The sequence below is a fragment of the Phodopus roborovskii genome, unplaced genomic scaffold (genome assembly GCF_943737965.1).
Source record: "Phodopus roborovskii unplaced genomic scaffold, PHOROB, whole genome shotgun sequence".
Lineage (NCBI taxonomy): Eukaryota > Metazoa > Chordata > Mammalia > Rodentia > Cricetidae > Phodopus > Phodopus roborovskii.
In genome coordinates this window covers 25,485,467-25,502,732 of record NW_026126525.1, presented here as the reverse complement: position 1 = coordinate 25,502,732, position 17,266 = coordinate 25,485,467, and the positions used below count along the sequence as shown (strand labels likewise).

Here is a 17,266-nt window from a genome sequence, read left to right as displayed (position 1 = left end):
GACACCATCAAAACTGAGGGTCTCCTTTGGACATGGCCCTCTCAGTTCCCAGTTAAATTATCATGATTTTTATCCAGGCAGAGCTAGAAGGGACTGTGTGTGTCCTGCCCACAGGAAATGTTAACCTAGTTAAATTGGGTTGGAATTGGAGTGAAAAGGTGTCCTGCCTCTGGGGAAAGAGATAACCAGTGACTCTTGCCTTCACTCTGCTACCCTGTATTTGTGTCTCTGACTCTTCCCGTCCGTGAAGAGTAAATGTGAAAACGCTGTGTATAGGAATATGGAAATGCCAATATTCATGGATGGGATTCCGTTGGTCCTCTCAACAGCAGGAAGTTTTTAATAAATATGGTAAAAAGCCTTGCAATAAAATATAGGATAAGCAATGAAATGCAATATCACCTAGACCTATTAAAAGTCTCACAAAGCAAGCAAGCAAAGCCCGCCATTTTCTGCTGGTTTGGGTTGAGAAAGGGGAAAGAGAACCCTGCTTGAGATCTTCTGAGTCGAGATGAAAGACAAAAATGTGCTTGTTGTTTTGTTTTGTTTCCCAATAGTTCCCAAGAGCTGTGATTCCCAGGCTGTCTTGGTGTTGGACCCCAGTTCCTGATACGAATACCCAAGAGGGTGGGTCTGCTTTTTTACAAGAAGACAAGTTTGGTGGAGAATTATCCAGCAACAATAGGACTTGTGTCCTTTCCTAACGGTAAGTCACTTGTGTAGAGCACTGTCCGGGAAGTCCCTTGTGGAGAAGCAACTCAAGAATGTGTCATTTTTTTTTCTGCTAGCCGGGCTGTAGAATGGTCAGGGGGCATTCACTAAATATGGAGTTTGGTGATCTTTGTCACCCATGACCTTCTGATCCTAGTATGGATCAAAAGTAAACTTGAACAAGACACTTATATTCCCTGAACTGCTATGTTTGACTAAACAAACAAACATAGGAAAATACTTTGTAAATAGGAGGGGGAAATAAAATATAAGCATGTCACTATTACATTTTATTGTTTTTCTGCTGTTATATCACCCTATGGTGTAGTAAGAAGCCTTTTGTCTCATGGTGATTTGGGATCACAGAGCATGGCACCTTGGTTCAGTACTCAGTGCTCATCTTCCGAGTGCTGAGACTGGGGGACATTCTCCACCCACCTCCCTCCCAAGAATAGTGTCATTCCACTCTCTTGAGCTTAGATAAGCTGAAGGAAGAGATGGAGGTTAAAGGCCAAAGGGGATAGCCAGCAGTATTATGATTATACTTAGCCCACACATGGAGCCTTGTCAGAAGTTCTTACATCTGTCATGGCATTTCTCATGTGACGGGACCGTTGAAGGAGTCCCTTAAAAGAAGACAAAAGCACTGTCCATTGTGTCTATTCTACATTGAGCGTTAGTGGATGGAGGGAATTTGAAGTTTTTAATTACTTTTGCAGCACATGTGAACAGTTTCTTCCTGATCAGGTGGATGGGACTGTTCTAAAATGAATGAGGGACTTTATAAAGCTCTTTGTTAAGCACCTCCAGTGAACTAGACCCTGTTTAGATGCTTGTTCATGTCAGTGAACAAAACAGGTACAGGGCCCTGCCCTCATGGATTTCATGTCCTGGGATGAGGGAGACATCACAGATGATGCAAGAATGGATGTGGTACAGGATGTTAGGCTCTAGTGAGGACTTGGGGAAGGTAGAGGAGAGTGAGGGCCGGTCAGTGTTAGGTGAGCTATCCAAATTGCAATGTCACCTTGTGAGGCAAGTCTGGAAGTCGTGGGTTTGCCCTAGGCATGTTCTGAGCAGAGGAAGCAGTAATACCTAGGCCAGAAGGAAAGAACAGCTCACATGCTGCAGGCATAGCCAGGAGCCAGTGTGCTGACAGGGGGTGAATGGGTGGAAGGTAATGGGAGGTAAATGTGGAGATGCAATGTTGGGTCCAAATAAAATAAACACATTTCCATCATTTAGATGTTGCATGGGTTCATTTTCTATCTCTGCAACAAGATATCTAAGACTGGATAATTTATGAAGAGCAGACTTATTTGGTTCATGGCTCTGGATGCTACAAAGTCCAGACACATGCCGCTGGCAATTGGCAAGAGCCTTTGGGTTGTGCCAAGCCAAGGAAGAAGGAGAAGGGCAAGACTAAGGAGCAAGAGAGGGCCAAACTCAAGCCCACTCGAGACATGCCAATACTGCAATGGCATCTGTCCATCCTTGCATCCTTGAAGGCACAGCCCTCATGACCAGGGAGCTCCCCACATCCCAGTACTATTCCATTCAAAGCAAAGCATCTAAGTCATGAACTGTAGGGCATAGTTCAGACATGGCCAAATAGTAAGGGTTTCTTTGCTTTCTTGTCAATATGACCTGTTCTAAGTCTGTTTCCTTTACAGTTAAAATACAGGTGCACACACACACACACACACACACACACAGAGAGAGAGAGAGAGAGAGAGAGAGAGAGAGAGAGAGAGAGAGAGAGAGAGAGAGCAAATAAACAAGACCTCCATCACTATACTAGTTTTCTGGGGCTGTTGTAACCAAGTACTAATACTAGGTGCCTGAAAACAACAGAAATTTACCATTTCACAGTTCTGTAGCCTTATCAAGCCAACCTCTAGTTAGGGCCTGCTTTTACCAGACTCCTAGTGGGAGTCTCCCTTCTTAGCTTGTGGTGGTTCTTGGCAATCTTTGGCAGTCCTCAGCTTGCAGCTGAATCATTCCAGTTTTTGTGCATGTCTTCACATAGCATCCCTGTCACTGTACATGTCTCCGAAGGCCATCTTACAAGGACATCAGATAATGCAAGAACAGCTTACCCTTCTGAGCTGCAGTGTTTTCTTAACTGATTACCCACACAGCAACCCTGTTTTCAAATAAGGCTGTTTTCTGAGGTATGGGTAGGGAGTCAAGCCATCAGCCTATCTTCTTGAGAGAGGGGTACAGTTCAACCCATCACAGCCACCATCCCCACTGCCCAAGCAGAGGTGTGGTCTTAGGAGACCCAAATGGTTCACCAAAGGTCAGAGTCTGTAATCAACAGAGCCAGGCCAGTATGGATTCTACCTTACCACGCATGTGCCTGTGGTAACAGGTCAGAGCTGAGAGGACTTGCCGTGCCCAGAACAGGAGTTACACAAGCACAGCATTGCAGTCATCTGTATTGTTCTGCTCTGTGATGTCTCAAATTGGCTCTCCTCTTTCTGTTAAAGGGAAGATCCTCCTCACCCAGATCACACTCCCTATTTTGCATTTCACCTCGTTGCATGACATATACAGGGGACAAGGTGACAAATACAGAGGGCAGATGCTTTTAGGACTTTCTCCAGGAAAAATAATACTACAATTCCTGGGATGTATAGAATATTTGGTGACAGGGACACATTTTTTTTTCTCATGTAACATAGGTAAAAATTACCTGCATACACACACCATACTCTCTGAGTCACGTAGAATCAGGGGCTTCTGAAGGATTCCATACATTTTGTCTTTCATTGTATTTAAGTGTCTTTTAAATAAGAAGCTTATCTAGACATGTGTGAGTGTGAGGCCGTACTAGGAATTGTATGTTAGGCACAGTCTTAAGAGACAAGAGTGGAGAGCTACACCAACATGGAATAGAGCCCTTTCCATGCCTGTGACGATACATGGTGAAGGATGGTGTCCCAGCCAAAGATGGTCACATCAGAGGACTGTCTGAATCTCAGTCAGGTTGCCCATGATCGACAGTTTTCAATCATGGAGGAAAACAAAGCCACAGGAGGAAGAAAACCTCATGAGAACAAACCAGAAATTAGGAGTTTACCAAGATGATAATGGCACGGAGGCTGTACAGGGATGACTGGTGAGGGAGGAGGCTGCACGGGGATGACTGGAGAAGATGGGGAGACTCAATTGTTCATGGCTCAGACTAAATGGTATGGGGAGAAAGGGAAGATTGACAGCCCCACCTGCCTTCCTCAAGTCTGCTGTTTCCAGTGACTGCCTAGCAGTTTCCTCTCAAGATCCCATCTTTCTCACCTTCATTTGAGATGTGCTTTAATCCCCTTAAGCTTTGGCGCTTTGCTTTCCACTTAGCTGACTGCTTTGGAGGTGTGCTGAAGCATATGTTTTCCCCAGTACCAGAGTTAAAAAGAAAAATAGTGCCTTCCTTCCAGAGATCCTTCTGCTTTCTGGCAGCATGCATTCGCTCTGACCCCGAAAGCACATGGAAATTACAAGGTCTTTCAAATCTTCTGTTGAGTTAAAATGGGCTGTCATTGCTGTCTGATGTCATCACCACCACCGGGCCCTGCCCCCTACAGCCAGACTGGCTGGTGTTCAAAGTCTAGTAACCACAGGCCTATTTACTTGATACAATAGGATTGTATTGTTGTTTTGCAGTTTGGGACAGTGCTGGGGTTCAAACCCAGGACCTAGTGCATACCAGGCAAGCCCTGTTCCCACCACTGAACCGCACTGCCAGCCCCTGAGCTGACTTTGATGATGAAGCTGGCACGCAGGAACTGCTGATAGATAGCCATGGCTCATGAGGCTGTCCCTGCTGATTAAGAATAAGAGTTAGGGCTGGGGAGATGGATCAAAGGGGCAAAATGGCGGGCTACCTGTGATATCAGCCGGGCTGCAGGCTGGACACAGAGGCAAGAGGTTCCCAGGGGCTTCCTAATGAATGCCAGGCTCAGTGAGTGTCCCCCTTTCAAAGAATAAGGTGGAACCTGAAGAGGAAGACATATGAGTTTGACCTCTGCCCCACTCCACACACAGACAGATATATACACATACAGGCACAGAGACATACATACACACATTCTCAAACACAGACACACAGACACACAGACACACACACACACACACACACACACACACACACACACACACACACACACACACACAGAGTTACTTAGTATGTGGCCATATAAACCAGGAGCCATTTGTTTAAATTGTTTTCTATAAACTTCTGGCAAGTACTGTGCTGATTCAATCCTTCTATCCCTGGAAAGGGAATAAAGTCTTACCTTTATTTCCCAGTAATTTCAAATTGTTGGGAAACTATGAATACTTCAGCACAGTTTTAAATATCCAGATAAGATTCACGTAACATAAAATTAACTGTCTATTCAACTTGTTTAAAACTTTTCCAAGATTAGCCATTTTAGGCTGGATGTAACGGTCCAAGTCTGTAATACCAGCTAGTTGGGAAGCTGAGGCAGGAGAATCACAAATTCAAGGCCAACCTTGGTGGCCTTTCAAAAAGAAAGAAATAGAAGGAAAAAAGCAGAGAGGTGGTGCGTGGGTGGGGATGGTAGCTGCCTGCCTAACCTGTGTGAGGCTCCAGTACCAGCCCCCAGTAACACAGCGCCATGGAATAAAATTACCTGTTCAAAAGTGTTTCAAAATGAATTAATTCAAGGATATATTTAGTACATTCACAGGTCATGAATTTATTGCCTCTAACCCATTCCAAAACATCTTTATTTCCTCAAATGAAACTCTGTACCCATTAAACAGTCTCACCCTGTCCCCTGCCTCCTAGCAACCATCAATCTCCTTGGCATCCCTATTCATCCACCTAGTCTGCATTTTTAACATAAATGGAGTTGTACAACATGTAACCTGTTGTGTCATGAAAAAAAAAAAATAAAAACCTTGTAATTACAAATCATTTTTCAATAATCTCATCCTGAGTGCTAACATGCTGTTAGAGTATGGGTAGTTTCTGACTAAATTCTCCGAGAAAACCAGCTCAGGGACGCCAGCATCCCTGCTGATGCTTCATGAGACAAACCGCACTTTGGGATGAAATTACTTAATCTGCGAAGACGTGAGGAGTCAGCTTTACCTTGTTTCTCCTCTGCCATATGGCCCAATCCCTTCAGCCACCTGCCCCCTAACCCCTGACTTAGGCCATTGACTCATTGTTTGAACTCCAATATATTCCACCATGTGGCTGAACCTGTAATTGATATTTTGGCTGAGGAGCTAGAGATTAGATTGCTAGCCTCCTCAACAAAGCCGTGTCCCTCCCGAGGGTGTTAGATGATACCAGCTGCTGGGAATGAAAATTTGAGGCATACTTTACACTGTCACCTCCTGGGGACCTCCTTAGGAAAACAGTCCCTGCTGAGGAAGGGATCTGGGGTGCAGGCTCTGAAGGCTTGAAATGTGAATCCCCGCTCCATCTGCCCCGGGAAACCTAAGACAGGAAGGAGCACAGGTGGAGAAGTGGGAAACTGTGTGGCAAGCAGGGTTCCCAGGGACTGAAATTCTCATGAAATCCTTTTGTGGTAGCAAAAGAGCCCATGTTCTAAGACTGCGGAGCTGAAGATTTGAACTGAGCTAGTGGCTTAGTCACTGAAGGCCACCTGTACGTCTGTCTTCTGAGGCATGCTGGCAGGCTGGAGTCATTAACAAGGACCACAGGCTTCTGTTGGCTTATCTCCACAAGAGGTGAACATTATATACCATAATGTGAACGAGACAGGACTGAAATCATCAGCTTTCAGCTCAAGTCCAAAAAAGGTACTTCGGGGGTAAGAGCCTCGTGACACCACCTGCAAAGTACCAGGATGTTGTGACCACAGAACTGAGTGATGGCTTTGCAGGGGGCACAGTTTTGTGTCCTCTCCTCTTTCTTGCTTCTCTTCCTCGCTCCCTCCTTCCATTGGCATGTGTGGCACCGCTTATGCACCAGATATGGCACTCCGGGCTAAGGATATGAAATGAGACCCTGCTGTCTAGGGGTTCGTGCATCATGCCCCCCCCAAACCCATCTGTCAGCTGCTGCTTCTGCTTCTACCGAGAGACTTGGACGGGTTCCTGTCCATGTCTGTCCCTTACAACAGGAGGCAGCTCGAAAGCCCAAAGCCTTGGAGCCTTTGAATTTAGCTTCAGCAAATACCACGGGCACCACCATGTCGTGTCAACCAAACTCCACTGAACTAAATTCAGATATGTAAACAGATAACAGGATAAAGTGTGGTTAGTGATATTTGAGAGCATTTTTTTTTCACAGAATGCCTGGAGCACAAAAGGCATAGTAAACGCCCTTGGGGTGAAGGGGGCCTCCCAAGGGGTGCCACCTGAGCCCTCTGGAAAGAGGAGAAGGTGTTTCCAGACAAACAAGGGGGACCCACAGTCACCAGAGGTCATACCATCTGAACACTGGCCTTGAGAGGGGACCTCCTGACACCCTCAGTCCCTTCCTTGCTCCCCTGTTGTAATGTGAGAAACCAACTGCTTGATTGGCCTATAGCATCACCGTAGGCCTGGCACAGTGTCAGTTCTTGAAGAGGTTAAAACCAGGGGAGAAAAATATGCTGGGCTCCTCACGCCTAAAATGCCACCCACTCTAATCTTTTCCTACTAAAATAAGTAAAAGTTCATTTTTCCTCTACACTGGCCCGAATTGGCAAGCCTTCCCATCCCAGGGTCCCTTTCAGCATTTGGGCAAACATGCCAAATGCCTCCCACAGAAAAGGCAGCGCTCTGTAAGCTCCAGGCTTACAGAGGACAAATAGTAATGGAGTTTTGCTCCTTAGGAGACCAAAATGGACACTGCACACAGAAAGCTAAAGTCAGCAGGGAGAGGGACCTCCACTACCATTTCCTGTCCAAGCAGAGACCTCATTTATATGCACAGCCACGGAACTGGTGTTCTTTGAAATAAGTGACTTTAATTCTGAGTTCAGAGGTCCATGGAACAAAGACGAAGGCTGTATCACTCTGGAAAGACAAAAGCACAGACAGTGCTGGGCGCAAGCCTCACCAAGTCCTTCCCGTGCTGAAAACCAGCCCCGCAGGAACAGTGGGGGCAGAACTGTGGTTCACATTCAGGCTTTGATCATATATGCTCTTCTGATTTGTAACAAATGTCAACATTCTACTAGAACCCCAATTTATAATTTGGATTATCTGACAAATACAGACAGGGTTTTATGAGAACCCAACACACTGGCCCACATGGTGGCCTTTGATCCCGGCACTCTCTGGAGGCAGAGGCAGGCAGATCCTTGGACTAAAGAGATAGTTCCAGGACAGGCTCCAAAGCTACACAGAGAAACCCTGTCTCGAAAAACCCAAAAGCAAAAAACAAACAACAACAAAAAGTTCTTTCTTCTAGTGGAGGCTAATTTCCTTGAGCCTGTGGTACTTTCCTGGAGGTCTTTATCACATCCTGTTCTACCATTGTCCCCACCCTCAAGTAGGTTCCATGGCTGTGATGGTTGATCTTATAGTCAGCTTGACTGGATTTAGGACCCCTGAGACTGAGCACACACCTCTGGTGGTGTCTGTGAGGGTGTTTTTAGAGAGTGCTGACTTCGTGGGAAGACACCCGTGAATTCCCGTGGCATCATCTGGTGGGTTGGGTACCTGGATGAAATAAAAGAGGGGAGGAGGAAGGACATTTAGTGTTGGCATCTCCCTCCTCACCCACATGACTGCCCCACTGCACGATGCCCTCCCTGATTCTGTCAGGTGAAGAAAGATTTGAAAGATTTTTTAAAAAGTGTCTGGAGAAGTACCTTTGGGGAATTCTGATTTAAGCAGAATGCAGCAGGGATCTTTTAACACTCCTCAAATACAGATATTCTGGAAATAATATAAATCAGAGGTTCCCAAAAGGACTTATCCATAGAAATGTCAGTTGTTTTGCTGGGAACATGCATTAGTTTCTTGTTGTAACAGTCTTACAAACACAGAAGCTGAGAATAAACTGTAGCTCTAAAGCCACAAGTCAGCAGGGCTGCTTGGGACACATTGTAGCTCTAGACAATGATGTCTAATCATTTATGGTACAATGGCTAATTAGAAGCCTAGTCCTTCTGGATGCTTCTGGAGAGAATCCCTTGCTCTTGTATAGCTTGTAGCATCTGCAGGCTTGTGGCAGCTTCCTCTTTCTTCAAAACCAGCAATTTTCTTCAAAACCAGCAATGTTACATCTTCCACTGAGGATGTCCCTCTGCAGACCTGGATAGCTCTCATGACAGCTCCTCCTGTGGTTTTCACACCCTTGACTCCCTCTTTAAAAGACCCTGTGATTTTTATTGGGTTCATCCAGATAATTAAGGCTAATCTTCCAGCATAAACATCCCTCACAATGTCCTATCCACTGAACCTCCCTTGCCTTGTAAAACAACACAGTCACTGGTTCTAAGGACTGCACCTGCCCCATGACAGGTGTTGTTCAACACCACTGCCATCCCATAGGGTAATTTCTTAAGGGAGCATAGCAACCACCATTTATGATGGCATTCCTGGGGGAAATGGGCACCTCAGCTGGGAAACAAAACAGATTCACACCTGCACTGCACCACGGGATAAACAGTCAAAGCTTTACCTAGTAACGGCGATGAGGGTGGCAATAAAGATCCCTAAAAGGGACTAGAGAGATGTCTCAGTGGTTAAGTGCTCAGTGGCAGAGAGCATAAAGGTTCTGTTTCAAGCATCCTTTTCAGTCAGCTCACAACCACCTGTTAACTCCAGTCCTAGGGGATCTGCCGCCCTCTTCTGGCGCCCGTGGGCACTGCATGCACATAGTACATAGACGTGCAAGCACACATGTATACATAAAAAATATTTTTAATTCTCTAAAATAAAGACTACTGAAGGTCTCCTTTATCAAAGGTTTTTCAAGACTTCTAAACTACATAACCACGAGCCTATTGTACACTAAAATAAAGGCAAAGTATTTTGGGATATGCTTATATGTTCATCAAAAAAGTCTACTTACTGGGAACTTTAACTCTGGCCACTGCCCAGAAGATTCCAGAAACATCTATCCAGTACTAAGTGACTATCCAGTCACTAAGCATAAGGTTAACTAGGTAGCTATAGGGCCTGTAAGGAGGGAAGAGGTGCTTGACGCCAAGCCTCAATACTTGAGCCACCAGAAGTCACATGGTGAAAGGAGAGAACCGAGTCACACGAGTTGTTCACCGGCATACACACACAGCCCATGGCATGTGCAAGGCATGTGCACACACACATGCAGTAAATGACTTTTTAAAGAAAGTAAATGGAGAAGTTGACCATTTGAAGACTCATGGGAAAGTGAGCATGAAGTGGAGAGATGAGAGATGGAAAGAAAGTAGATGGAGGAAGGGAAAGATGATGAACGTCTCGCAAACGTGTCCTGGAAACTTTGATTGACAAGGTTTAGGATGGAAAATGTAGCCATTGCTCTATGAAGAGTAAACTCAATAACCTAAGGGAAAGTGGCTGATTCCATATGAGGAGAAGGAAAAGACTTCCTTATAGCTGCACTAAGACACCATTGTCAAGTCAGTTCATGAAAGGGAAGGTTTATTTGGGCTTACAGTTCCAGGGGGATAGGATGTCCATCACCATCATGGCCGGATTTGCAGGCGGGCATGATGACTGAAGCAGCAAGCTGAGATCTCATGTGTTCCGCTACAAGCAGGAAGCAGAAAGAACAAACTCGGGATAGTGTGTGTCCTCTAAAATCCTGAAGTGCACACCCAGTAGCATACTTCTTCCTCCAGCAAGGTCACACCTCCTAAACCTACACAAACAGTGCCATCAACTGGGGACCATGTATCCAAACACCTGGGTCTGTGGGGGACATTGTCATCCGGCATTAAATGGAAGTGAGTCTACCAGGGAGGGGACAGGGTGAGGTTAATATTGGGGACCCCCCTTAGCATGCAGTTGAACATACTGCCACAGTGTTTGCTCAGCACCCAGTAAGGGCACTGCAGAGCCTGCTCTGCATGTCACAGTAAGGATTTATCTGAAGATATCTGCCCAAAGAAAGAGCGTAGAAGGGAAGAAGACTGAAAAAGTCGAGGATGAAGTAGAAAGCAGAGGTTTTCAATGGGACATCTAGAGATTCTCTTCACTTCATATTGTTCATTTATAATATAAATTTATGTACTGTAAATGTAATATAAGTATTCATTTGCAATATAAATTCACTATAATATGAAAAAATCTCAAAAAATGTACAGAATAGGTAAAGAACACGTGGGTATTAAGATTCAGATATTAAGTTATGAAATCATTCCTGAACATAATTATAGGTCTCTGCTTGAATGTCCAGTGCCAGATATATAATAATATTATCTTAGATATTATATATAGTCACGTTTGTATGTATTAACAAATGATGCTCATAGGTCGCTTTGTTTTATTTAGATAATTAGGGAAAGGAGTTTCTATTTTTTTCTAATCTTGCAGCATGGGAGTGTCTTCTATCCTGCTTCTGTTGAGAATATAAATCTGGTAAGAGAAAGACATGACTTATGCCTCCTTTTTTCTTCCTTCTTTATTTTCTCTTCCCTTCCTCTCCCCCTTCTTTCTCCCCCTCTGACTCTGCTTCTCTGTCCTTTTCTCTCCCTGCTTCCTTCCTTTCTTTGAAATGGGGTCTTACCTGCAGACTGACTACACTTGTAGTCTAGGCCAGCCTGGAATTCAGGGCAAATCCTCCTGCCTTCTGGCTCCCAAGTGCTAGGATTTCTTATATGAACCTCTATGCCTAGCTGGTGCCCCTTCCATGCCCTCCTTTCCCATAGTGCACTTCGTGGACACTCAGGAAGTAGTAGATAGCTTAAATCGAATGAGAAAAAAAGTCTATCAATGTAAGAATTGCAGGATTCAGTGGGAGTTGGCATAAAACAATTAGAAATACATTTTCATGTACAGTGAGCTACATTAGAACCCATCTGCTGTGTTTGAGGGATATAGTGGTAATAGACTCTACAAAAGAAAATATGTAACCGATTTCAGACCAATCCAACAGAAGTCCTTAGTAAATTACATACAAAAGCAATATTGTGCCAGCCATAGCAAGACAGGCTTCCTCTGGCAGTCCTGGAACTCACTTTGTAGCAGGATGGCCTCAAACTCATAGAGATCCACCTGCCTCTGCCTCCCAAGTTCCAGGACTGCTGGAACTGTTACACACAGAAACCCTGTCTTATAAAAACCAAATCAAAGCAAACCAGCACAAAATCTCTTAAAAGAAATAAGACCTTGGTATGGGACAAGTCAAGAAAAGAGTATTTTGAGCTTAAAGAAACCATTTCACACTTTGATATTCAAATAGAAAGGACATGCATACATACAGCCTGCTTAGAACAACTATTGCTAGAAAATACAGACTGAAGGCACTGTGTGTGTGCGTGTGTGTGCATGTGCGTGTGTGTTTGTGTGTGTGTGTGTGTGTGTGTGTCCATTTCCAGGGAGAATTAACTGAGGAGGTAGACCCACCCTGAATAAGGGTTATTCCATCCCACGAGCTGGGGCCCAAGCAGATAAAATGGGGAAGAGAAGGGAGTCAGATTCTTGCCAGCATTACTGTTCTTTGTTTCCTAATCCGCAGAGAGGTGATGCCTCATTGCCAGCTCAGGCCATCTCAGACCAAGCTACTCAGATTGCCCTGCCTTCCCCAACATGGTGGACAGGACTCCTTTAAAGCATGGGCCAAAATAAATCTTTTTTCCTTATGTGGCTTCAGTCAGATTTTGTCATAGCAACAAGAAAAGTAACTAATTTGCATTCAAACCACAGTTTTGACTTTATAGAGATTTGTGTTCCAAAAGTTATATTTGTCTATCGGGGAATTTTTTCTTCATAAACAATATCTGTAAAAATGATTATCTACAAATAATTTTTGAGTTCCTGAGAAAAATAATGTAGGAAAAATTGACAATGCCATTATATATTACCCTATTTTATAACCCTGTTTATTTACCCGAAGAAATACTATAATAATTAAAAAAAAAAAAGGTTCATGTTTGGGTATTAGAGATCTTTTTAACGCTCTTTATTTGAAATTAAATTTTCAGATTAGCATGCAAAGTAATGGATTTCCCCGTGGCATCTTAATGCCAGTATGTCATTCCACTGTCATTTCCTTTGTTCCCATCCTCCACATCCCTGCCTCCTTCCAGCTGCCTCCCACCCCCCCACATCCCTGCCTCCTTCCAGCTGCCTCCCTTTCTTGCTTGCCCCTTTCAGACCCTGCTTCTGCTTTCCATTGCTTTTTCATTTCCATTTCTTTCTCCTGTCTCATTGTCCCCCTTTGACTTTTGTGACCTATAAATATACACATGTAGACACATGTCTAGGTGTGCATACGTATATACACACAAACTACATATGTAATTTCACATCTAGATTCTGTCTTTGAGAAACCATGCAGTATTTGTCTGAGTCTGGCTTATTTTGCTTAATGTAATGACTTCTAGATACATAATTCTTCCTGCAAACATAGAGATCATTTTGAAATAGTCAAATGCTAGAAGCTTAGACATTCGGTAAGATATAGTTTTCTCCTGTGGTTGGAATGAAAAATGGGAGGAAAAAATGAGGGAAAAATTCACAAAAAGAAAAAAAGAAAAAAAGCTATAGTTTTCTCCTGGTTTAAGAGTTAAGTGGTTTGACTCAGCATAAACATTGACTCAGCTACTAATAAAAAGAAAAGGGTCCCTGCATAAATCCTGTCTATCCTTTTAAGATCTGAGGAACGCAGTAAATTTATTCCCTGGGACAAGGGTCAACACTGTGACAGAGGCTGTAATTCACTGGATGTGCTGTGTGTGCTGACTGTGCCAAGCGATAAGAGCGAGCGTCAGTATTTGATCATGAGAGTCACTGTCCCCTCCCATTCTGTTGTGTTTATATGCATCAGTGTGCTGGCGTCCCTGACCAGCAGAATCGATGCTGTGAGTGGGGCCAGCCCACCCCTCATTTCCATAAGCATTGTGCTCACATGTTTGCATGCTGTACTCTTTTATTTCAGTAACATTTAAAAGCCATGGCCTCCGAGGAAATTAAACTAACAAAGAATGTCCACAGCGAGGCTCTGAGCGCTCAAGTCTCAGGTACAGTACAAAGTGGCTGCTATGAGTTGACAATTAAAGAGACAGTAGCTATCTTCCTTCTGCTGTTCTTTGTGTACAAAAATGCCTGGATTTGCTTCTGAATCGCCTGCATAAGAACTTCTCTGGTCTTTCGGCAGAGCACCCACACATAAACAGCTCAGTAGATGCCAGGCACCGTCTGCACTGAACTCCTGGCAGAGAGAGCCCTTTGGTCTCCGCTTGGCACTTAGTGCCTCTCCTTGCATTTAAACCTGTCTTGCTGGATTGTCTCATTTCCCATCTCACAGGTACAAGAGGCAGTGAAATTAGAAAGTCGAAGCAATTCCGAGGGTCGGACTCACAAGCCTAATAAGAAATGATAGCTGAAATAGGAAGGACAGAAAACGTGTTTTTCAGTGTATAGCACAAGGGTCACCAGGACCACTGTGTGTTTATTTCAGTTTCTCTTGGAGACATCTCTTTCCTGTATCTAAGTTCAGTAGGATTAGCTAGCTCTGAGTCATGAAGCTTAAGGTATAATCTAATATGGAGAAATCTCCACTCCAAATGCCACGCTTTGGTTTTGTCTTTGTTTTTAAGACAGGGTGGTACTGTGTCACCCAGACTACAACTTGTTGCCTGCCTGCTTCAGTCTCCCAAGTGGCAGGAACATGAGCATGGGCTACCATGCCAAGCAAATGTTTTGATGGAGATAAGCCTAACATCTAGTTAGCCTCTTTCTTGCATCAATACCAGATAAGCTGAAATCACCCCAGTAGCTTGCAATGAGCAGACCCTGTGTCTGTTTTTATTTGTAGTGCTCAGAGCAGTTTGACTTTAAACTGATTTCAATTCTTCTTTTTCCCTGTGATAATCCTCGCCAGGGCTGACTTGGCCTTTCTTGGGATTGAAAGGAGGTGAGGGTAACAGTGTTCTTGTTGCTTGATTCCCCCTGGGTGGTACAGCATGGTCTCGCTTTAACTTTCTACAGCTCAGTTTGTCTTTTTTAAAAGTAAGAAATGGCTTACTTAGGCACCACACACACACTTCCCTTCAGGGAGACAGAAGTCAGAATTGGGATAAGGACAGCCAGGGAAGACAGTCTGCATTATGCTAAGACTGAACGTTTCTTCCTACCCTCTCTTCCCCCAGCTGAGGAGGCATACCATCTCTAGGGGTGATTTCAGTGTGTTTGGAAAAGTCATGCCTCACCATAATTTCTGTGGCTTAGGTGATGCAATTTACCCCATCCCTTTGAGAGGTTACAAAGCTTGTTAGCGTACCTCATTTCCTCCATGTGTAGGATGATTTTTTTAATGGATTTTGTTTTTCTTGATTATGTGACTCTCCTACACGTTTCTTATCATTTCTCATTAGAAATTACAAGATCTACCATGCTGTGGGATTTGTCTCCACAACACTATAATTGCATCTTATCTGGAGGTATAAAAGAGTTTGCTTTCTCCAGCAGCTCTCATGTAAATCCCTAAGAATCTGGATTTTAGGTAGGGGTTAAACTATCTGTACAGAAGCCATGTGTGGTGCTACACAGTTAAAATCACAGCAGAGGCTGGAGAATCCCTTGAGCCTGGAGGCCAGCCTAGGAAAGAGAGTGGGTGAGGCCTCCTCTAAAATAAAAAGTAATGTGTTGCTTAGAGCAACACACTTATGCTGTGGTTTCTTTTAGACACAAGAAACTGTGCAGCCAACACCCATGAACTTCAGAAACAAAGAAGAGAGGGCTTTGTTTGTGGCTTAGCATCACACAGAATACTTACATAGCCGAGGAGAACTTTGAACTGAAGCCACCTGGGAGAGCTGAGTTTACAGGCGTGTGCCCCCACACCCGATTTTATGTGGTGCTGAGCATCAGACCCAGGACTTTGTGCAGCTCAGCCTGGCAAGCACTCCACCAACCCAACTGCACTCCCAGCTCCTCAAACAGGGAATTCCAATGGGAGAGTCAGCCCAAGAGCCATCATCCATATTATGCTATCAATAAATGGAAGTCATTTATTCTCTGTGGCTCTTTAAGTAACCCACAGCTTACTTTGTTTTTACATAAAAATGATACAATGAAACCTTCATTAATTGTCAACTGAGAACCTAGCATCTGGGGCAAAGTAGAATGGGATGGGTGTCTGTCTTATTATTCTCTGCCCCACATTATAGTCACTTCTGATGGGCACACTGGGAGCTTGGCCTTATCTACACAAGGATATGTAAGTTGCCCCAGTATGAAAGTCACCCAGCCATTTTCAAGTGTCCTGACACCTCACTTCAATGCCAGTATTTAGGAGCTGCGTTAACTGTGTTCATGGACCATTACTGCCCAAAAGAAGGGGTGGGAATAGTGTTGCCATGTCACAGCTTTTGTGCAGTTTACTAACTTTTTTGTGCAGTTTCTTACATAAGATCAGTGAGACATTAATGGTGAGTGCAACATTTTTGAGTAGATTTTATCTTTTAAAATGGCTTTAATCCTCAAAATACTAACCAGAAAGGGTAAAAGTCTCTACACATAGCATATGTATCCAAAGTAGTGGTCTAATTATTACATTTTACTTTAAAAAGTATTCATGAGTCAAGCAGATTAAAAATGCACAATTGTAACCCAAGCTATTTGGGAAGCTCAGGCATGAGGAACACTTGAGCCTGGGAGTTTGGGGTCCTCCTGGGCAATATAATGAGACCTCTTAAAGCAAAATGAAATGGTGGAAAGAGTTTTTTTTAATTAAAGAAGGGAAGAAAGGGGGAAAAGATAGCTTTGTTGAGACATAACACACATGTGTACCATAAAATTAGCTTTTAAAACTGTATACTTGAGTTTACTCAAAGTTGAACTGCCGTTTAAATTTTTATTTTTTGTTTCTAAATAATGAAATTAAAATAGCTTTAGTTTGAAGGAAAAGGTCCACAATGCACCATTCAAACTAAACTCTTGCTGGTTTTAATGCATTTCATTTTAGCTCTTAAAAAAAAAAAAATCCAGGTATTTTTGTGTGAACTAATGAATGTCTTGTGTGCATTTATCCTTCTCATTTCTCGCAAGTGCAGATGGCTCTGTCTCTTTAAGGCTGCTCACAGTGTGCTGAGGTGTGCTGTGGTTCTTGCTGCTGTGTGAACACATGAAATTATTGAAGTAAAGAAAATAACTTCATGGCTGCTGTTTCCCAGTGAGCCATCTCTTTGCCGTAGAACTTCCCAGGGTCCTCAGAATCTTGAATCTGGTGAACGACATGGCTGGTAGATGCCTGTATGCAATGGGGTGAATACAGAGCAAGAACTAACAAAATTGCTATGACCTGAAATGGTGCCAGGCCCTCAGGGGCTACATTGTAATTTCACTTGAACATACAGAGACATGGAGTAGTGAGTGTGTAACAGTGGACAGCCAGACAGAGGGAGTTGATGGGTAAACAGTGAATATGGACACCTTACAGAACAACCAG

General features: G+C 43.8%; 1 protein-coding gene across 3 annotated transcripts in view; it reads left to right on the top strand.

The window, feature by feature from the left end:
- Nucleotides 1–633: 633 nt before the first annotated feature.
- Cracd (capping protein inhibiting regulator of actin dynamics) overlaps nt 634–17,266 on the top strand; it is a 108,878-nt gene continuing 92,245 nt past the window's right edge. For 2 of the 3 annotated variants that reach the window (XM_051198287.1, XM_051198286.1), the window contains exon 1: nt 13,754–13,835. In XM_051198287.1, coding sequence (XP_051054244.1) covers nt 13,769–13,835 — 67 coding nt within the window. In that variant the 5' untranslated portion in view covers nt 13,754–13,768. Of the gene's footprint in view, nt 707–13,753; nt 13,836–17,266 lie in introns of those variants that run through there. The other variant, XM_051198291.1, reaches the window with a different exon arrangement.